At 43.0% G+C, this 23,463-nt stretch overlaps 1 protein-coding gene across 1 annotated transcript in view; it reads right to left on the bottom strand.

The window, feature by feature from the left end:
• The window catches only part of Slc24a1 (solute carrier family 24 member 1), a 35,728-nt gene extending 12,786 nt beyond the window's left edge, over window positions 1–22,942 (bottom strand). The window contains exon 1 of the mRNA XM_076850970.2: window positions 21,056–22,942. Within this exon, the coding sequence (XP_076707085.2) occupies window positions 21,056–22,942 (1,887 nt within the window). The remainder of the gene's footprint in view (window positions 1–21,055) is intronic.
• Window positions 22,943–23,463: the final 521 nt, after the last annotated feature.

The raw sequence follows: 23,463 nt of genomic DNA, 5'->3' as shown, positions 1-23,463 counted from the left end.
CACATTTCTTCAAGTACTATACTGGATACATTTGTGAAAAACTAGTAAGGGGGTGTCCAGCACCTGGAGGGCTGGTATTTTTGGCCAGTGGCCCAGTAAACAGGGCAACACAAAAATAGGAAGTTTATCTACATAGGACTCTTTTGTGGAGACTCTTTTGCTGACAGTCCTAAAATCCATGGTGAAGAGGGTTTTTCTGTGGAGAAAGAGGGTACCACTTCAGTGGGGGTTGAATCCAGGGACGCTCTTCCACTGTTAACCCCAGTCCTTTTTATTTTTTTTTGTTTTGAGACAGGGTGTTACTAAATTGCTCAGGATCTCATTAAGTTGCTGAGGCTGGCGTCAAATTTGAGATCCTCGGGCTGGGGTTGTGGCTCAGTGGTAGAGTGCTTGCTTAGCACATGTGAGGCACTGGGTTGGATCCTCAGCACCACATAAAAGTAAAATGAAGATATTGTGTCCACCTAAAACTAAAAATAAATAAATAAATATTCAATTAAAAAAAGTTTGTGATCCTCTGACCTCAGCCTCCCACGTCTCTGGGATTACAGCTGTGCACCACCACACAACACACGCAGAGTACTTCATGCATGTAATTTCACTGTGGGAAAGGAAGGAATGACAGAGACCGAGAAGCTGGAGCCCAGGAAGGTGCTCCTCCCAGCTATGTAGCTGGGACAGGGAAAGAGGGGAGGGGAAGGCAAATGAGAAAGCAGTGCGATGCCCTGGGGTCTGCTCTGGCTCTGCCCCTGAGCACTGGGTTGCTTGGGAAAGCAGAGTATCTAGGCCTGAGTCCTCTCTAAAAAGCCACCACCATGACATAATTGGAGTATGATATGAGTGTCCATGAGAAAAAATAAGAATGCTTTAATTGCTGCAAAGTGCTTCACTCATATTGTTATGTTAGCATGGATTCTGGAGCCTAATGACATGGGTGTCAACCCTAGACCTGCCACTCACATGATAGCTGTGGACCTAGGTGGATGATTTCTTAACTTCTCTGTACCTTAGACTCTTCATCTGTAAAAATTTTCCAGAGATATCAACAGATTAGATTAATTTATTCATGAATGTGTTTAAATAGGGCCTGGTACCTAGAAATCACTACGTTAAGTTCTGGCTAGAACAAATTGACAATGATGATGACAAACTGACAACAGTAGTTGAGGGTGCTGTCCCACCCAGGAGACAACACTGCCATGACAAGATCTAGCATCCCAGATTTAAGGTAGAGGGGACCTGGCGATCCTCTAGTCCGTGATGTAGGCACTGCAAGGAAACTGAGGAGTCTGGGAAGCTGGGTGGATCAAAGCCTCTGCCAGCATCCGCGATGGACAGGAAATAGTTAACCAGATCTGGAATTCCCTCCTCTCCACCTGTCTACCAAATTCTCAGAGTTGGTTCAGCTGCAGCTGCCTCTGACTACAAGCTCCATCTGCCTCTGACTACAACTACCACTATGACACCCATGGTCCCCCAAAGTGTCCTGGCACCCAGCAGCTACTGGGAGCTCAGATTCAAGAGGCCAGAAAACCCCAGAGGGCCCTTGACATTAATCAAGCACTGCAGTCTTCTGTTGAGAGGAGGGTAGCTGTTATCTAGAGAGCTCCCTCAGATCCAGTCCAGTCGCTGAGAACATCTACTCCCTGTTGGCTGCAGGGAGTGGTGAGAAAAAACAAGTTTCCCTTTGCCTCACATCCTCGTCACACACCCTCACCTCTCATTTCCCACGCCACTGAGGAAAGCAGGTCAGCAGCAGGGTCCCCCGACTGGGACTCTCTCTCACTCATCCCAGTGAAATCACCAGCAGACGCATGTGACCCTGGAGAGGAAAAGCCCCTTCACCGGGAGGTGAGCTTTCAGACCACAAGAGACAACCCTTCCACTGATCAGCTCTGTGGAGAGAGTTGGAACACCTGGAAAGGCGGAAACATCTGGGTGGCCATCTGGAAACAGCACATGGACACACAAACACGTATCTGGGGAGTGTTAGGAACAAAGGCTCTGCGAGGTCCCAGCCCCTCCTGGACCAAGTCTCAGGGTGCAGAATCAGGGTGAGTCTCTGAGCAGAACTGCACCCCAGGGCACTCCTGCGGTCAGTTGCCTCAAGGGTCCTGGCCTACCACACCCACAGATGATGGAGCAAGTAGGCTGCTCTTCCCAGAGATAACTCTGTCACCGGCTCCCCAAGTACTTGTCTCCTCACATGCCCTCCCCACTCCCAGCCCAGCCGGATCATCTCCTTAGCATCAATCTCCTCTGACCTCGGCCTGGCCTGAACATCCCATAATCCTGTTAGGACAAGTAGGCCAGCTGGCGGCTATTGGTCACAGAGGTAGCCCAGGCAGAGAGCCCTGCAGTCCCTTTTAGGAGAGTCTATCTCCGGGACTTGTCTGGAGTCTGCGCTCTCCAGCAGTGGGCAAGCATGACCCAGGGACACGGCTTCCCTCACTGGGCCGGGCCAGGCACAGCCTAGCGCTCATCATCCAGAGGCTGGCGGGTGTTGCAAGCTCTGCTCTGGGACCCCGAGCTATTGTTTTTCTAGAGCTGACCCTTTCACAGTGCCTGCTGAGGCCCACTGTGAGGAATTTCTGAGGAAGCTTTCATCACTTTTTCTTTGATACGCTGTTCACAATACAGTATACTTGTTTTAACACCTAATACCCAATATTGTGTCTTCAGGACTCTTCAGGCCCTGATGAAAATTTAAGCCCCTTAAATCAGAAATGTCAGTCAGAATGCTCCCCGGGACGCAGTAGGTCCTTCTTTCAGGTCATATTCAGCTCGGGCCTCAGCTTCCTGCTCAGTGGCACTCTGACCCCTTAGCATTCTCCCAACAGCTGATCTTTCTCTGAGGGCCTTCTCCGTGAGCTGTCAGTTCTGGATCAGAGCCCCAGAGAAGGAGGAGCCCAAGGTCAGCGGAAGACTACCTGAGAGACAGCCATTAGAGCCTGAGAAGCACGCTGGGGCAGCTCTCTGGGGAAGGTCGAGACAGAAGGCAGGACTCAGTGAGGTGGATAGTGAGAGTCTTAGCTGCTGCCATCATTTGTCAAGTTCAACATGGACCCCATGGCTCTATAGACACTGCTTACCCTTACCAACCTCGGAAGTGGTCCTGGCAGCTCTGAGGGTATGCTTTGAGATTCCTGATTGGGAAGGGATTAGTAAGCTTCCCAGGACTCCAGAGTCAAATACAGAGCAAAGGGAACACCAATCAGAGCATCTGGATTGTGGGGCCCTTGCTGAGGTGCCCCCCAGAAGCATCCCTGGCTAGTCATCGTGGGCCAAGCTGCCAGGCTGGAAATACTGCGCAGGATGCTGGGGCTAGCCCCAACAAAGGCCAGAGCAAGGCACTTGGCACTCATGGCCTGCCTGCAGGTGAGCCCCTTTAGATTTTACAGGAAGGGGAACTGAGGAGGTAAGTAGTGGGATGTGTGTACCAAGGATCTTAGCTTTCACCTCTCAGGTGGCCCTCTCTTGGTGAGTCCCCTGGGGTGCCTCTTCCTTGTCTCCCAGATTGTCTTTCACCACCTACACTTTTTTCTCTTGACCCTCTTCCCATCCCCAAACCACTGCCTCTCAGATTTGCAGTCCCAGTTTTCCAGTTGCTGGAGGGTAGATGCACAGGTCTTGCTTACCTATCCCCAGGGTGGGTCCAGGCTGTGGATCATGAGCTGGTAGAAGGTGCAGCGGATGATGCTGTTGTGCAGAGAGGCTGAGCTGCTCCCTCCAGTTAGCACAGATGGGAGCTGAGCGAGGGCACAGGCCTCAGTAGAACTCTGCCCAAACCAAGGGAAGAGCCACAGGAAGATCTCCCACCTGCCTTATCCCATAGAGATCAGAGATAAAGCACAGAAGCCTTATCCTGAGCCCCCCGCTGCTTTGTCTCCAAATAGGAGAGGCACGCTGCTTCCCCTCTCAGCCTTCCCTCAACTCTTCCAGAACTGGCTTTTTCTATGTCCTGTCTAATTCCCTAAAGTCTTTTTTTTTTTTTTTTTAATTTGTTCTTTTTTTTTTTTTTTTTTAGAGAGAGTGAGAGATGGAGGGAGAGAGAGAGAGAGGGAGAGAATTTTTTTTAATATTTATTCTTTAGTTCTCTGTGGACACAACATCTTTGTTTGTATGTGGTGCTGAGGATGGAACCTGGGCTGCACGCATGCCAGGCGAGCGCGCTACCGCTTGAGCCACATCCCCAGCCCCTCCCTAAAGTCTTGACAAGTAGCAGACTATATGATTAAGGATGCCACCTTACCAAGGGTTTGCACCTCCCTGAAAGTACACCCTTCTAGAAATACCCTAATCCACACACCACTCAGACCCCCTGCCCATGGGTACAACTCTATAAGCCACAGGGCATGATTGCATTTTATCATCACCCCACCCAGAGATAAGCCAGGGTATGATCCCCTTCTACAGAAAAAGAGTGAAACCTCAAAGAAGCTAGGTCGTATGCCAAGGTCATATAGAGAGGGAATGAAAAGAGCCACACTAGCATGCGGGGGTCTTCTGATTCCTAGTCCAGTTTTATTTTCTGTCTTCTTGCTCAGAAACCATCATGGGCAGGCACATACAAACACATCTTTACTGTACACAGATGTGACACACACTATTCATAGTGACACAAGTAGAAATATCTGATTTACTCCGGAACATCCAAAGACAATGCTTCAATGCTTGCCTAGTTCTCCCACCCCCTCATTCCTCTCTATCTGAACTCTTCTGCCATCTAGTGGCTGCAATGGTGCAGTACTTCATGACAGGTTAGAGATCTTTGGAGGGGTTTCAGGCCCCAGCCTCTCCTTTCAAGTTCCCCATGATTCTGTCCATATACCCCATAGAACAAGGTCAGTAAGATACGGTTTTTCAGAAATTGCATACCTTCCTGCCACCTCCAGCGCTCCTCCTATTTTCCTCTTAGTTCTGGGGCATTCTAAAACTTCCAGGCTTTTATATTAAACAATCCTACCACATTAGGACTGGAAACCAGGACTTGAGTTTAACTGGTCCAAACAGTCATTTTTCATATGGACAACATGAGACCCGAGTTATACAGCAGGCTGGTCGTGAGGCCAGCTGGGACCTACAGGACTTAGCTCCCAAACTAGCACCTCCTGGAAACATACTCTGGAGGTGAGAGCTCTTGACAACATAGCCCCTCCTTCCTGGCTCACCCTGGAGGTCAGAGCACAGCCCGGTTCCCTCACATCAGAACCACAGTGCCCTGGTCTGCGGCTGAATGCTGAGACTCTGCAAAGTCCCAAATGGGTTGCTACCATATGGCGCCCACCTGCAGCTTCTTGTTATTCTACTGCTGCTCCCCTGCAAATAGGAACAGGAATCGGAGAGACCTTACTCTCCCCCCCTCCTTCCCTCTCTCTCCAGGGCCAGTCTAACTGCCTTTCTGCTCCTGGATGTGCCATTGTCTCCAGTCCCCTTGAAGCCTGTATCACGGTCCCCTCTTCCCCCATTTGTAATGCTCTTTCTTTCCCTCCTCTCGTCTCCACTGAAATGCCACCTGCCTCCAGGCAGCTAAACATGATTCTTTTTTATAGATGCCTATTCTTTTCCTTCAAAGCACTTTCCCCAATTTATTTATATGTACAAACAGCAAAAGTGCAATAAATATTTATTAAATGAATGAATAAATGAACTGCCCTCTAAATATACCTAGTCCATTCCAACTTCTCTGGTGTATGCCCTCTTCCCTGCCTAAAATGCCTTCCCCATTCCTCTTCACTGGCTAAATCCTATCCATTTTTCTGAAAATTCGGTGTGCATTCTTGTATAAAGCTTTTCCAAATGGCCCCTTCGTCCCCACCACTCTTTTTTTAATATATTTTTTAGTGGTCAATGGACCTTTATTTTATTTATTGATACATGGTGCTGAGAATCAAACCCAGTGCCTCACACGCTAGGCAAGTGCTCTGCCACTGAGCCACAACCCCAGCCCTCCCACCACTCTTTTTTCAAATCTTTTTTTTTTTTTTTTTAGTTGTAGATGGACCCAATACCTTTATTTTATTTGTTTATTTTTATGTAGTGCTGAAATCAAACCCAGTGACATATGTGCTAGGCAAGCACTTTGTCACTGAGCCACAACCCAGCCCCCAGCCCTACCAGCTCACTATATGTTTCTCTTCAAATGTTGCATAGCAACAGTGAGCACATTTTGTGATATTAAAATCCAACTGTGTGATCAGATAAGAGCTAGTGTCTTGTGGGCAGTGTGGAGCAGCCAGCTAGGAAGTGGGACAGCCCTAGACAGTTCACGCACGACAAAGAAAAGCATTCAGCCCGCAGTAATTTGCTACTTTGCATTCACAACCTTGAAATACTATTTGAACTCATTGTTTAACTTTTCACACATATGCATTGTCTACCCAGCTAGACTCCTCTTTCTTTCTTTCTTTCTTTCTTTCTTTCTTTCTTTCTTTTTTTTTTTTTTTTTTTTTTTTTTGCCATGCAGTGAACTTATAATCATCTCTATTACTTGTGGCATGGTATCTTGTCCACAGTAAGTGCTCAGTAAAGGTGAGCCAGATGAGTAGATACTCCCAAGGGGCCTCCAGTACTGACTTCAAGCAGCAGATCACTAATGGTTGCCCCAGTAATTCTTCACCTTCCATTGCTTCCCTCCCCCACCAACCTTCACTGCTAAATCAGAAGTGTATACACTACACTTCCTACTCTGTTCAGCTCAGAAAAGACAGAAATAGTACCTGATCCAAGGCCACCCACCCACCCATCCAATTCATTCATTCAGTTCTTATTTACGGAGTATCTGCTATTTATATAGTGTCATGCTATTGACTTTAGGGATAAATGAAGTCCAGGACATGGATTTTTTTTATCCAGAAAGGAATTGAGACAAATATAACAGATGCAAAACAAAGCAGAATGTGGTTCATGACACAAAAGTCAGAGATGAACGTTCTGTGCCGAGCAGGCCTGGAAAGTTCTGCAGTAGGTGGAAATCAAGTTTTAAATGACAGGAAAGACTTGAGTGCTTGGACATACATTGCTGAATGAATGAATGAATGAATGAATGAATGAACACACAAACTAATAAGTCAGAGTAGAAAGAATCAGTCTGAATATAAAGCGAGCACTGTGCATTTTGAAAACTTGTACTCCAATAAAATAGAAAATATCAAAGGCATCGACAAATTTCTAGAATCATATAACTTGCCCAAATTTATCAGGATGATATACACAATTTAAACAGATAAATTTCAAGCAATGAGATAGCAGATGCCATCAAAAGTCTACCAACCGAGAAAAGCCCAGGACCAAATGGATATGTAGCCAAGTTCTACAAGACCTTTAAAGAAGAACTAATACCAATATTCTCCAATTTATTTCAAGAAATAGAAAAAGAGGCAGCACTTCCAAACTCATTCTATGAGGCCAATATCACTCTGATTCCAAAACCAGACAAAGACACATCAAAACAACAACAACAACAAAAAAAAAAAACTTTAGATCAATATCTCTAATGAACATAGATGCAAAAATTCTCAATAAAATTCTGGCAAAATTAGGGCTGGAGTTGTGGCTCAGCAGTAGAGCGCTCACCTAGCACATTCAGGGTTCTGGGTTCGATCCTCAGCAACACATAAAAATGAAGAAATGAAATTATATATATAAATCTGGCAAATCAAATACAAAAACATATCAAAAAGATCATGCACCATGATCAAGTGGGATTCATCCCAGGGAAGCAAGGTTGGTTCAACATACAGAAATCAATAAATGTAATTCATCACATCAATAGACTTAAAGATAAGAATCATATGATAATCTCAATAGACTAAGAGAAAGCATTTGACAAAATTCAGCACCACATTATGTTCAAAACACTAGAAACACTAGGGATAACAGGAACATATCTCAACATCATAAAGGCAATCTATGCTAAGCCCCAGACCAACATCATTCTAAATGGAGAAAAATTGAAGGCATCCCCTCAAAAACTGGAATAAGACAGGATGCTCTCTTTCACCACTTCTGTTTAACATAGTTCTTGAAACACTGGCCAAAGCAATTACACGAGAGAAATTAAAGGGATACACATAGGAAAAGAAGAACTCAAACTGGACTGTTTGCTGATGATATAATTCTATACCTGGAAGACCCTAAAAATTCCACCAGAAAATTTCTAGAACTAGTAAATGAATTCAGCAAAGTGGCAGGATATAAAATCAACACCCATAAATCAAAGGCATTTCTGTATATCAATGACAAATCCTCAGAAAGGAAAACTACCCCATTTTCAATAGCCTCAAAAAAAAATTAAATTAAATACTTGGGAATCAACTTAACAAAGGAAATGAAAGATCTATATAATGAAAATTACAGAACCTTAAAGAAAGAAATCAAAGAAGACCTTAGAAGATGGAAAGATCTACCTTGCTCTTGGATAGGCAGAATTAATATTATCAAAATGACCATACTTCCAAAAGCAATATACAGATTTAATGCAGTTCTAATCAAAATCCCAATGGCATTCCTCACAGAAATAGAAAAAGCAATCATGAAATTTGGAAAAATAAGAGACCCAGAATAGCTAAAGCAATCCTTAGCAGGAAGAGTGAAGCAGGTGGTATCACTATACCAGACCTTAAATATACTACAGAGCAAAAGCAACAAAAACAGCATGGTACTGGCACCAAAACAGACTGGTAGACCAATGGTACAGAATAGAGGACACAGAGACTAACCCACAAAACTACAATTAGCATACATAAGACAAAGGTGCCAAGAACATGCATTGGAGAAAAGATAGCCTCTTCAACAAATGGTGCTGAAAAAACTGGAAATCCATATGCAACAAAATGAAATTAAACCTCTGTCTCTCACCATGCACAATACTCAACTCAAAATGGATAAAGGACTTAGGAATACAACCAGAGACCCTGTGTCTAATAGAAGAAAAAGTAGGCCCTAATAGCTATCATGTGGGATTAAGCCCCAACTTCCTTAATAAGACTCCTATAGCACAATAATTAAAATCAAGAATCAATAAATAGGATGGACTCAAACTAAAAAGTTTTTTCTCAGCAAAAGAAACAATCTGTGAGGTGAATAGAGAGCCTACGTCTTCGGAGCAAATCTTTACCCCTCACACATCAGATAGAGCACTAATCTCTAGGGTATATAAAGAACTAAAAAAGCTAAACACACACAAAATAAAAACAAAACAAATAACCCAATCAATAAATGGGCCAAGGAATTGAAGAGACACTTCTCAGAAGATGATGTACAATCAATCAACAAATACATGAAAAAAATGTTCATCATCACTATCAAGTAGAGAAATGCAAATCAAAACCACTCTAAGATTTTATCTCACTCCAGTCAGAATGGCAGCTATTATGAATACAAACAACAATAAGTGTTGGCAAGGATGTGGGGAAAAGTCACACTCATACATTGCTGGTGGGACTGCAAATTGGTGCATCCAATATGGAAAGCAGTATGGAGACTCCTTGGAAAATTGAGAATGGAACCACCATTTGACCCAGCTATCCCTTTTCTCTGTCTACACCCAAAGGACTTACTACAGGGACTACAGTCGTATCAATGTTTATAGCAGTACAATTCACAATAGCTAAACTGTGGAACCAACCTAGATATCCTTCAATAGATGAATGGATAAGGGGGGATAGTAGAGGATAGGAAAGGTAGCAGAATACAACAGTTACTAATATGGCATTATGAAAAATGTGGATGTGTAACTGATGTGATTCTGCAATCTGTAAATAAAAAAAATAGATGAATGGATTAAAAAAATGTGGCATATATACACAATGGAATATTACTCAGCAATAAAAAAGAATAAAATCATGGCATTTGCAGGTAAATGGATGGAGTTAGAGAAGATAATGCTAAGAGAAGTTAGCCAATCCTGAAAAACCAAATACAGAATGTTTTCTTTGATATAAGGAGGCTGGTTCATAGTGGGATAGGGAGTAGGAGCGTGGGAGGAATAGACTATCTCTAGAAAGGTCAGAGGGGTTGGAGTGGAGGGGAGGGTACCTGGGGTTAGAAATGATGGTAGAATGTGATGATCATTATTATCCAAAGTACCGGTATGAAGACACGAATTGGTGTGAATATACTGTGTATACAACCAGAGATATGAAAAATTGTGCTCTATATGTGTAATAAGAATTGTAATGCATTCTGCTATCATATATAAATAAAAAATATATTAAAAAGTAATCTAAAAAAAAAGCAAACACTACGCATTTTAAGAAACCCCCCAAATTACTTCATGACACACCTTTAAAATTACTGGGATATCCTGTTTATCGTGTTGGACTCTCACCCAGTGAATTCTCTTTAGAGGCAAAGAAATGTCGAGGGCCAGGCTTATCCTTTGGGATAGCTGACTCTGTCCACAGAGGGGCCAGAGACTGATCTTTGCCCCATGGTACACACCCTTAGTTACTTCTCTGCCATTCAAATTTATTCAAGTCAAATATTTTTCTGTGGGTTCTTCATTCATGGCTACCCTCAGAATGCACTCTAAATTTCTAAAACTATTTACATTTTCTTAATCAGTAATGCTAACTGTGAAATAAACAGGGCTAGTATTATTACTGTTATTTTGATAGGTGAAAAAATTGACATGAAGAGTTCATGACTCATCCATACTCATAAAAATAGTGACAGAACCTTCCTGATCCCCTAATCTCCATTTAGAGGGGTCTTTTTCCAGCATAAATAGGGAAATGAGGTCAAAACTGTATTTTTTAGTAGCTCTCTTTCAAATTATTGACATTTCAACTGGATGTAACTGAGTGTCTAATTTGGGTGTGGTCAAGGGGTTCATTTAGCAGGGTTTTGGTTTTGGTTTTGGTACTAGGGGTTGAACCCAGAGGCACTATATCTCCAGCCCTTTTTATTTATTATTTTGAGACAGAGAGACTCGATGAGTTTCTAAGGCTGGCCTCAAACTTGCAGTCCTCCTGTGTCAGCCTCCCCAGTTGCTGGATTACAGGCCTGCAACACTGCATCCAGTTTCCATTTAGCAGTTCTGTCAAGGAGCTCCTTTCTGAATATCCCTTATCTGCACACATTGCTACATTTGCCTCTCGTGTCACACTGTCCTCCCTCCTCTTTCTTTAATCTAATCACTCTCACCTCCTCTTTACAAAACTAAAATAGCAAAGGGGAAGAGGAAACCCATAAGTGTGTTATGTCAGCCAAATACCTTAGCACCGGAGATGCCTCTGGCTGGGAATGAGGAATGGGTCTCTTGCTGCTATTTATGGGAACCTGGGGTAGAAAACTGTGGCAGGCACTCAGAGGCTTGTTCTCCTGACCTCCAGTTTCTATCTCCCACTGATGTAGCAATTTCTTTTCTAGAACGTACATTATGCACTTCCTGTACCACATACTTTAGTCTGTGATCTTTTCTTAAACATTCATTTATCAAACATATCCTGAGTCCTCAGTCAGTTCTGCCTGCACCCAGGCCACACTCCAGAAGGAACACTCTTCCCTGTGGCCCTTCACTGAGCTGTCTCCCCTGAGCCCATGTTCTCCTGTACTGCAAACCTGGAACTTCCCAGATTCCTCCCTCTCCCTCCCTCAGAGCCCACACCCGCACCAATTAGCCATCAGACCTAGTTCTTGAAAGTTCTCGGATTTGGCCTGGTCTTTCCCCTCCTCTGCCTACACACATGCAACAGGCTTCTGCCTGCTGATCTGTTCTTCTTCTGGTTCATTCTCCACCCATCAGAGCAAAGCACACCACTGCCCACTCCCTGCATTCCAGAGCCCCCTGTCCTCAGGAGGGCGTCTCATTGCCTGAGCCTCATTCACCCCTTTCACCATGCAGTTAATACAAAAAAATATTCAGGTAATTGACATCCTTTTTTCCATAATAAGCCTTTGAAACCTGGTGTATATTTTATATTTCCAGCACCTCTTAAATTGGACTAGCAGTGTTTCAAGTGTCTAAGCTGCATGTCGCTCGCAGCCACCATTCTGGAAAGCACAGCTATCACCTCTTTGTGCTCTCTCATTCCTCTGGCCTTTGCACAAGCCTACAAGACCCCAACTCAGTCAGTAAGCTGCCTGTCCTTCAAGATTCAGCTAAGCTTCACCTCCTCTAGAAAGCCTTCTCTGACTGTCTTATCTGCTCCTGCAGCATGGATCCCTTGGCACTGACCAACATCATTACACATGACACTAACTGTTGGTTTTACTTCTCTGTCTTCCACACTGAGGAGGACTCACTGTGTAGCTGATGAGGCTTAAACTTCAGGGTCTCTCTCACGCCTACACATACATCTTTCAAGACTTGTACCCAGTTTTGTAGCAATGACTTTATATCCTTTTTCTTGACAAGAATCAGGTTCCATAAAGAACCTGTATCACCTCTGGTTCCACCATTAGGCTGAGCTCCCTGAGACCTGGGAATATGACTGATTTCTATCACCATATCCCAGATCTGACACAGGCCTCACCAAAGGTTTTCAAGATGAGTGAATGTTGGGGTTCTTGAGGGCTTGGTCCTGGGCTATTTCTTTCATCTTTCAGAGAAGGATGGGTCACCCTTATTTGTGTGTGTGTGTTGTTTTCTATTTTATTTTTTATTTATTGGTTTGGTCAGCCTTGATTTCAATTACCATACATTTGTTGGGGATTCACAGATTTTTACTTCCAGCCCAGACCTTGTTCCTGAGCTCCAGAATTATTCATATAACTAACTGCCTCCCGGACAATATTTACTTGGAGGTGAGTGGGTAGATGCCCTAACTCACCATTTCATACTGGGAGCTCCTGAGTTTCTTCCTAAAACTATCCTTTCTCAAGTCATCTGTTTCAACCGCATGAGCTGAAAAGCTCAGCATCATCCTTGACTTCTCCCACTCTCTCACCCTCTACATTCACTTCATCACCAAATCCAGATGACTCCATCTTCAAAACATCTCTTAAAGATATGTGTGTGTGCACGGGGGGTGGGGCGCATGGTAGTAATAGTAGTCATCATCTCCCCACTTACTCAGTTTTGCTTTCCTCAGTTTCAGTTACTTGTGTTCAACTATGGCCTAAAGATATTAAATAGAAAATTCTAGATATAGGCAATTTATAAGTTTTAAAGTGCACACTGTTCTGAATAGTGTTATGAAATCTCACCCTGACTCTATCCTGCCTGGGACATGAATCATGCTTTGTTCAGTGTATCCATACTGTATATAGTTAATCATTTAGTAGCCCTCTTGATTATCAGACTGACTATCTTGGTATATCACAGTGCTTGTGTGCCAGTGTTTTGTTATTTAATAATGGTCCCAAAAGTACAAGAGTATTAATGCTGAATATTCAAAAATTCGCCAATGAGAAATTATCAAGTAAATGCTATACATATAATTTGATATTATTCCCAGATTCAGTCATCCACTGGGGATCTGGCAATGTGTCTCCCACAAATAATTGGAAACTACTTTGTCAATATATACTGCTGGATTCTCATAATAGCTGCTTTTTTTCCCCCCAGTGCTGGAGATTGAACCCAGTGCCTTATACATGCTAGACAAGTGCTTTGTCACTGAGCAACACCAGCCCCGTAACAGCCTTTTAACTGAACTCCCTGCTTCCACTTTCACATACCTACAATTCGATTTCTACCCAGCAATTACAGAGGGACCTTTTAAACAGTACTGTCATTATATCATTCCCCTACTGAGCTTCAAATAAAATTCAAACTCAATATATGATTGCCAGCTCCCATCCTCCTCTCCAGAGGTATCCTGTACCATTCTCCCTGTACTCACTAACCTTCTTCATTCATGCCAAATTCCTTCCAGCTCTGAGCCTTTGCAAATGCTATTTCTTCTTCCAGAAATCCTTGCCCAGTTTTCTTCTCATTCTGAAAATCTCTATTTATACCTCTCCTCACACCCCAAAAAGGCCTCCCCCTATAAAGACAGCTATTGTACAGTCATTTTCCATCACATTCACTGTTTATTTCTGTCATAGTGCTTGTCATACTCTGAAATTATCTTCTTAACTTCTTTTATTTATTTATCATCTATATGCCCACTCCCCCACAATAAAAAAAAATACTTGTTGGTTTTATTTCCAATCAATTCAGGGAGCAGAGCATTGAGAAATCATGCTGTTCTTTGTAGAACACCACAAATATCTAACTTTATATGAAATATCACCATATGCACAAGGAGAAAATATTACTGTGTTGTATGAATGCATGTAAACTCTCAATGATGGACATATAAATATCCATGAAAATAGCAAACTGTTGGACTAGGCATGATCAGATGTTTGAGTTTTGCTGTTCATATTAGTTTTTTGGGCATTCCTTTTGTCATCTATTAGCACTCACTATCAGGTTAACACTGAAAGTATATAATCTTAAAATTAAGAATTCTGCTGGGCAAGATGGCACACACCTGTAATCCCAGGAGCTAAGGAGGCTGAGGCAGGAGGATCACATGTTAAAAGCCAGCCTCACCAGTCAGAATGGCAATTATCAAGGATACAAGTAACAATAAATGTTGGTGAGGATGTGGGGGGAAAGGTACTCTCATTCATTGCTGGTGAGACTGCAAATTGGTGAAACCACTCTGGAAAGCAGTATGGAGATTCCTCAGAAAACTTGGAATGGAACCACCACTTGACCCAGTTATCCCACTCTTCAGCATATAACCAAAGGACTTAAGATCAGCATACTATAGTGACACGGCCACATCAATATCATAGCAGTTCAATTCACAATAGCTAAGCTATGGAACCAACCTAGATGCCCTTCAACAAATGAATGGATAGAAAAAATGTAGAATATTGTGTATATATATATACCACATTTTTTTCTATCCATCCATTCTATCCATTATGTATATATCCAATGGAATATTGTGTGTATATATTACTCAGCCATAAAGAAGAATAAAATTATGGCATTTGCCAGTAAATAGATGGAACTGGATACTATCATGATAAGTGAAATAAGCCAGTCCCAAAAGATCAAAGGCTGAATGTTCTCTTTGATATGCAGATGCTAACACATAATAAGGCAGGGGGAATGGGGCAGAAGTTTTTTGGATTAGACTAATGAGGGGAAGGGAGGGGGAATGGGAATAGGAAACACAGTAGAATGAATCAGACATAACTTTCCTATGTTAACATATGAATATATGACCAGTGTAACTCCACATCACAACTTGTACAACAACAAGAATGGGAAGTTATACTCCATGTATGTATAATATGTCAAAATATACTCTACTGTCATGTAGAACTAAAAAGATATTTTAAAAAAATTTTTTAAGTCTAGAAGTCAAGATTAACATGTTACTAGGGTGATAAAATTATAAATAGTTTTATTTTCTTCCTTACACATTTCCAATTTTTCTGGATTCCAAATTTTCAAATTTTATGCAATAGTTATCTGTAAAATAAAAGATTTAAAAGATGAAGTTAAAAAAAAAAAAAAGTCACCCTCAGCAACTTAGCAAGGTCCTAAGCAACTTAGCAAGACCCTGTCTCAAAATGAAATATAAAAAGGACTGTGGATGTGGCTCAGTGACTAAGCACCCCTGGGTTCAATCCCTGGTACCAAAGAGAGAGAGAGAGAGAGAGAATTCTGCTGTGGGTGTAAAGGCACTAGAGGTGCCTCTAGTCCCAGCTACTTGGGAGGCAGAAGTGGGAGAATCACTTGAGCCCAGGAGTTAAAGACCCACCAACATAGCAAGTCCGCATCTCAAAAAATAAAATAATTCTACTCTTACCATCTTCTCCTGACAATTCCAATTGTCAGGAAACTGACTACTATTCAAGGAATTGAAGGAGGGAACCCCTTAGCCCAGGCTAGATGGGCTCCTTGGTAGCACAGGGGATTCCTGGAGACTAGATGGGCGGGGCTCTCTGAGGCAGTTAGGCCCCTGAAGGCTACTTCCTGTCAGAGCCTCCTTATTTCCACTACAGGAGCTGGCTGAGCTGCTACTGGTAGGAGTGCTTGGGACAGATGTGAACCCCACAAGATGGGAGAATCACCATTACAGAGGCACTGACTTGGTTTGTCTTCTTGGAATATTATTGACTTTTTTTAATATTTATTTTTTAGTTGGACACAATATCTTTTATTTATTTATTTTGATGTGGTGTTGAGGATTGAACCCAGGGCCTCGCATGTGCTAGGTGAGTGCTCTACCACTGAACCACAACCCCAGCCCTTGTTGACCTATTTTAAAATAAATAAATAAATACTGCCAGGAAGATAATAGCCCTCAGGGCATTCAGGAACAAATGGCAGACTTTCCCTAGAGTTCCACATTTTGAGGTATTCTTGGGGGCAGAAGGTGAACATGGGATTTCCAAAAGGACCCAAACAAGGCCCATTTCCTGACTTGAATCCCTTTTTAAAACTTTTTTAAATATTTATTTTTTAGTTATTGGTAGACACAATATGTATTTCATTTTTATGTGGTGCTGAGGTTTGAACCTAGTACCGTTGTGTACTGGGCAAGCACTCTCCATTGAGCCATAATCCCAGCCCCTGGCTTGAACCCCTTTTTTGCTACGGGACTACCTTCCTTCAGATGGCTTGCCCTTCCTAACTAATCTCCTGACTCCACATGTAAAGAAGAACCCATCGTCCTTCAAATACCAGTAAGGCTTTCAGTTAGTCTGGCACCTCACTTTGCTATCTTCTGACTTTCTATGACTCTGCATGTGCACAGTCAAGGCAGATCAGAGATTTATCATTTGGGGCAAGAACAAATACATCAAGAGCTTCAAAACAGGTATAAAGCTTTAAAGAGAGCTATGTTGATAAGTATACTAACACTGACCATTTCCTTATTGTGGTCACAGAAAGCATCCTCCAACCGATATATGTCAATTTAACAGTGATGTCTGAAATATTCTTAGCACTGAATTTTTTTTCAGACATTGTCAAAGGAAAAACTCTAAACTACTACATATCTATGATCAATACTAAAACATTTGTTTATTTCTGGAAATATTCATATGTAGAAAAAAAAGAAAGAAGGAAAAAAGAAAATCTTTATTCTGATTCTGGATACTCAGAGCAGAACAAAAAGTAAGGTAAAAGGTCCTCCAGCTCAGAAACTCAACAGGTATCTACTGGGTGAATATTCAGTGAGAAAATAAATCATTTGGGCTGGGGTTGTGGCTCTGTGGTCGAGCACTTGCCTAGCATGCATAAGGCAATGGGTTAGATCCCCAGAACCAAATAAAAATAAGTAAACAAATAAATAAAGGTATTGTATCCATCTCAACTAAAAAAATATTTTAAGAAAATAAATCATACTCTGCTGATTGTATGTCTCCAAGTTGTCCAGGTGGGAAAATATCTGCAAGTGCCTTGCTCTTACTCTTAGAAAACACTATGTAGCCATTCCCAATTGTTTATGGTCTGTAGCTGCTATGCTGCAGGGATGTAGTTGTTACAAAGACTGTACGGCCTGCAAAGCCTAAGGTATTTATTGTCTAGTCCTTTACAGAAAAAGTTTGCCAACCCATGCATGAGTTCATTCTGCTCAGTGTACAGATGAGCCTGTTTGAAAAGCAAGCACTTTGCACAAGGGTCCCTCCATCACATTTAATTTTCTCTCTGTTTGTCCCTTCTATTGAAAGATTCAATCTTTTTGTTTCTCACATTGCTTTTCACTTAGGTGTTTACTAAATGGTATGTTGAGTTGCATTGACCTGCCCAGGGTGTCAGGGACAGTTAGCGGTGGTGCCTGGCTTAAAATCCAGACACACTGATTCATGATCAGAGGTAAGATTATCAAGTAATTGAGTAACTTTGACTTTGTTATTTATACTCTTTGAGCCTCTGTTTCTTCATTCACAAAATAGGTAGAACAATCTAATCTTGTAGTATTTAATGACAAATTGTTGAGCTACTGAATGTGTAGAATAGGTCCTCTACAAGCATGGACTCCTTCCTCTCACTAATTACAATTCCTGGACTGATAGGTTTCTGAAGAAACCAAACCAAATATTTATGGACCTTTGCAAGAAACCCTTTGGAAGATACAAAGCTCAATTCCCCATTAGGGACAATGACGAACTTGATGTTGTGATCATCTCCTTTATACTTCACCCCAGGCTGACAGCAGAGGAAAGTGGAGGCCAGGTATCTTTTCTGTCTCTGTTTCTCTCCAAAGAGGAGTTGGCTTATGCTGCCCTCCACTCTGTCCCTTGCTTAGACTTCACAAATTGCTAGGATTATGATTCTGCTTACCAATCCCTGCTGCTTGGCTCTCAACCACTCTGCCTTCTCTATTTTTCTCTGACCTCCTCAACATTGGAGCCATGTCTGATTGAAGAAGCGCCGTTTCCTTGGCCCCTGACTTTCTCCAGGTGATGCCTGAAGAAGAGACCCCTTAGTCAGGGTGAGGAATGAACCAGTAAATAAGTGTGAGAGAGTGAACAAGGTATGTTCATTTCCATACTTAAAATTTCACAGTTAAGGTAAAACACTTTACAGGGGTGGGTACTTAAGTTGAAATGAATATTCTCACGGTTTACTAGATCAAACATTGGCTTTTCATAGAGTTGCTTCATGAATTCAAAACAGAATAGCTTGCCCTTAGATTGCCAGTGAAGTCCAGAATAATTTATTTCCCTCTCACCAGTGAAACACAGCCAAAGATACAAGCAAGGGTGGTTCTCTCTCCCTCTCTAGCTACAAGAAACCCCGGGGTGAAACTCTAAATCCACATGTATTTTAAAAACTTTTTTTTTCAGTACTGGGGATCAAACCCTGGTGTGCTCTACCACTAAACTACATCCCCGACCCTTTTAATTTTTAGTTTCAATTTTGAGGTGAGATCTCACTAAATTGCCTGGATCAGGCTCCTCCTGCCTGGACCAGGATCCTCTTGCCTCAGCCTCCTGAAAAGCTGAGGTTACAGGCATGCACCACCATACCCAGCTTAAAAACATTTTTAAATAGCTTGAATTATTTTGAACTAATTTTTCTTTCTTTATTTTTTTTTTTTAACTCAGGGGTGCTTAACCACTGAGCCACATCTCCAATCCTTTTTAAAATATTTTATTTATTTAAAGACAGGGTCTTGGGGCTGGAGTTGTGGCTCAGCAGTGGAGCGCTCACCTAGCACGTGCAAGACCCTGGGTTCGATCCTCAGCTCCACATAAAAATAAATAAATGAAATAAAGGGATTGTGTCCAACTACAACTAAACAATTTTAAAAATCAAATAAATAAATAAATAAAGACAGGGTCTTGCCAAGTTGCTAAACGACTCACTAAATTGCTGAAGCTGGCTTTGAACTTGTGATCCTCCTGCCTAAGCCTCCCCAGTCTCTGGGATTACAGGCATGCACCACTATGCCTGGCATTTTGAACTAATTTTATCGGTAACTCCTGCCTATGGATTTTAATTTTAAATACACAGCGGTTTATTTTCAAGTATACTCTGTAATTCAACTTGCTTTAAAAAAAAAAAAAACAGTGCTGTCAATTAAAAATCACACTGGATCTGTTTCAACAAATAGATATGAACAGAATTAGTATGCTGCTTACTGGTTGACAAAGAGCTGCTGCTAAAGCTCTTGAACTCTCTTTAGTAGGTTATAAATTCTCTTTTGGAGTCATGATTATGTTTCATTTGCTTAGCAAGCTTTGCTTTGATGGTCTAGTTCTGATGAAATAGAAGATTCAGAATTCATAGACTTTGGCTTCCTGGAGCACTCATCTCTTCAAAAATAGTGCTGAGTGGGGTTTTAGGAGGCTGAATTCTGACTCCAGTTCTGACATTTCTTCTTTCTGGACCACCACAAATGAGGCAAAAGGAACTCAGCTGATCAGATCAGACAATGCTTGTGCTGGGTCCTGCCAGAACTTAACCCACTTGAACACAGAAATTATTGTGGAATATTAGAGTTGAACAGAAACTTTTAATGATCAGTTGGACTCTGTCATTTCCCTTAGAGAGGGAACGAGACCTGTCCAAGGTCACATAGTTAACTAGAGGTAAGATCAAATTAGAGCTAAGATCAAATTAGAGCCAGGTGTTCTGGCTCTCTGTTCAGTCTCTCACCAGAACACGTTTTTTCAAAAATTCTAAATTTTAATCTCCCTTGCCTAGGGTACCTCCCAGACTTGTTTCTGAGTTTGGTCTCCATCCTATCTACTCATTGAAACTGTTCTGAATTAAGTAGCTACATCCTTGTATTATTTGCACACAAGGAGCAGAAAGAAGTGGGGTCTCTGTTATCTGGGGTACTCTTACTTTAATATATCAAAGAATAAAAAGCTTTGGGATAAGTTTTCAGAGGTCCCTTCTCCAATTTAATCTAATCATCCAGATTATTGAATCATTCAATGAATTTAGCAGAGAAAAAACCCTCAAAGGGACAAAGAAGTTCTTCAAAAGGAACTTCTGGGCCAGGAAGATCCAGGATTGGTGTTCCTGGTGTCTGGTCTCCATTAGACACAGAGACAACCAGAGTTGGCTTGTCAATGGATGAGTGGGGCTCCATTCTCTTCCAGATTGAACAAAACAAAACAAGAACCCCTTCCCTCTCCAATACTCCCACCCGCCCCCCCACAGTCTAGAATGTTAATTAACAGGATTTAGTGAAAGTGAGGGTGCTACATAAACCCTGAACACCATGCACATGGAAGAGATTAGCATGTTCCCTGCTCATATCTCCTTGAACATTCTCCAAAGCCCAACTCAAATGTCATTTCCAAAGACCTAGTCAGATTCAAATGCCTGTTTACTGTGTGATCTTGAACAAACAATTTAACTTCTTTAGGCCTCAATTTCATCTCCTGCTAACGAGGTTCATAATAATAAGAACTTTATAGAATGATTAGGAATTGAGTCAAGGTCATATTTGCAAAGGCCCCAGCATATTGCCTGACGCATCATAATTACTCTGTAAATGTTGAATAAACAGCAAGGGAACCAGAATCTTCCATGACTTCAGGTCCGACCCAGCTCCTTTCACTCTTCAGTCTCTGGTTTCCCCCTCCCCTTCCCCTCCAAATCAGTTAGAGACGCCCAACCAGACTTCCTTACCTTGCTGCGATTCCCTAGAGTCATGACCTTGGCCACTGGTCTTTTTCTGAGCTGCTCTTTCACAAAGACCTCTATGTGCTTGTTCCACTTCATAGTGAACACGTAGAGGGCATAGGCTAGCAGCAGCAGCAGACTCTCCCACCAGGCGATGAGGCTGTCCAGGAAGAAGAGGATGAGCATTGACAAGTCCAGGATATAAAAGGAGATATCCCGGAACAATGGCCACCAGGTGAGGTGGAGGACCTCCCGGGAGAAGAGAGAGCAGGTGCCAATGACAAAGAGGATGTTGAACACAGCAGAGCCCACAATGGTACCAATACCCACGTTGCTGTGGGATATGAAGACGCCAATGAGGGAGGTGAAGAGCTCAGGGGCAGAGCCTCCAGCAGCCATGAAAGTAGCACCTGCCACATCCTCAGAGATCTGCAGCTTCTCTGTGATGATACTTAGGGCTGGGACAAAAAACTCATCACACACGATGGCCAAGGCCACAAACAGGTACAACATGCCAAAGATATGCAGGATCACCCAGCCCTGCTGCCGTTCCTCCACGCTGAACAGGTCCCGGGGGTACTCTCCCTGGGGATGGTCTGGCCAACTGGGAAGCATTGCTGAGGGACTGGGACCGGGTACCTCTGGGAAGAGGGAGGTTGTCAGGCTTGGAGATGGGCTGGTGGGCGTGGCTGGGGCTGGTTCTACAACCACACAGTGATGGATCTGGATGGTGGGATTTGTCCTGACTTGGTGGGTTACAGAGGTCCTGGGTGCTGTAGAAGGTTTCTTTGCCAGCTCCTGGATGGTGGCTGAGGCTGTCCTGATGGAGGGTGCACTGGTTCTGGGCAAGGGATTCCTAACACTCCGGATAGCAGTAGAGGCTTCGTTTTTTGCTGGGCTGCCACCCATCACAGTGCTTCTTGTCACTTGCCTCTCAGACACAGCTGAAGTGTGCTCCAGGTCTGCTCCCTGAAGAGTTGTCTGGTTGTTCTTTCCCACTAACCTCCAGGGATTGGATGAGCTGTTATTTCCCACTCTTTTGGAGCTAGTCATGGTGTTCTTTTCTGCTATTCTCCTTGGAGATGTCAAGATATTTGTTTCTATCTCGGTCAGGAAAGGTGGGGTGTTTTTAATTATTCTCTTAAGGGTAGCTGAGGAGGTTTCTTCCAGTATCCTCTTGGGAGAGCTGGTCTCCAATATTTCATAAGTTGCCATGGGTTCACTATCTTTCACTTTTGTCCTGGGGGTGATCGCATGGCGTGTTTCCATTGTCATGAATGTGGATGGTGCATTAGTGTCTACAGTTTCCCCAGGAGGGGTTGGGGTGTTCTTCACCTTACCTCTGGCTTGAATTCGGTTGTAGCTCTTCATTTCTCCCCTGGATGATGGGCTATAATGTTTTACTGTTTGTCTGCTTGAAATTGGGGTGTAGTGATTCAGTACTCTACTTGGTGTGGTTGGGGTATTTTCCTTCATTCTTTCTGTATCTGCTGCTGTTGGGCTGTGATGATTCTTTGGTGTTGGTGGAGTGATCTTGGCAATTCTTCTGGGTGTTCTGGGCGTGTTCTCCATTGTCATTCTAAGTGTTGCTTGATTCCTGCCCAAGGTGGCTTGGGGTGCCAGCATCTCAGCCTCCATTTCAGAGCTAGCTTTGGGAGGGTCAGTGCTCACTATCGTCATCGCATCATTGGGGAGGTCACGGCTGGCCAGTTTTATAGGCTGTTGGGAAGAGACTTCTGCCCACAGTGAGGGGAGGCCCCAGGGTCTCCTCAGGTATTGGTAGGTAGAACCGATGATCAACAATCCCAATAGAAACAGGAGGCGACTCCAATGAAGCCGCCTTGGCCAGAGTAACCGCTTCTCCTGCACCCCCATCTTGATCAGTTTCCCCATGATGGCCAGTTATGTCTGTTACAGAAAGCCTCTCATTCTGTCCATGGAGAAACTGCAGCTGCTCCAAGGTTCAGGTTGGCAATCAGGGAATATTTCTCCATGAAGTCTAGCCTTGGGGTATCCACAAACCTGAGGAGGGAAAAGAAGTTATTTGCTCCTAAAAGGAGATCTGGGATCCAAAACTCCCTCAGCTAGAAAAGAGTGATGATGGGAACCCCAGGGACACAGAAGTATTATACAGGGGGCTTTGTGGTTGGGGGCATTTATTTCTATTGGAGTAAACTAGCTATGCCCCTTACTCCAGGAGACAATGCCTGCTTTTAGGAGAAAGAGTCCTCTTGCTGTGTAGGCATGCTGGCAGCTGAGGTCCCTCAGGTGGGTGCATGCTCCTCCCTCAATCTTCCCTGGCTCCTCCCTGTGCTCCTACAAAAAGTCTGCCAGTACTCCTCAGGTTCAAACTCAAGTTGCTGGGAGCTCAGTCACACAGAAGGTGTTCGGGACAACAGATTTCACCTTATAAA

Source organism: Callospermophilus lateralis, chromosome 3 (assembly GCF_048772815.1).
Source record: "Callospermophilus lateralis isolate mCalLat2 chromosome 3, mCalLat2.hap1, whole genome shotgun sequence".
NCBI lineage: Eukaryota > Metazoa > Chordata > Mammalia > Rodentia > Sciuridae > Callospermophilus > Callospermophilus lateralis.
The sequence above is the reverse complement of the archived record's forward strand: the minus strand, read 5'-3'. Positions and strand labels throughout refer to the sequence as shown.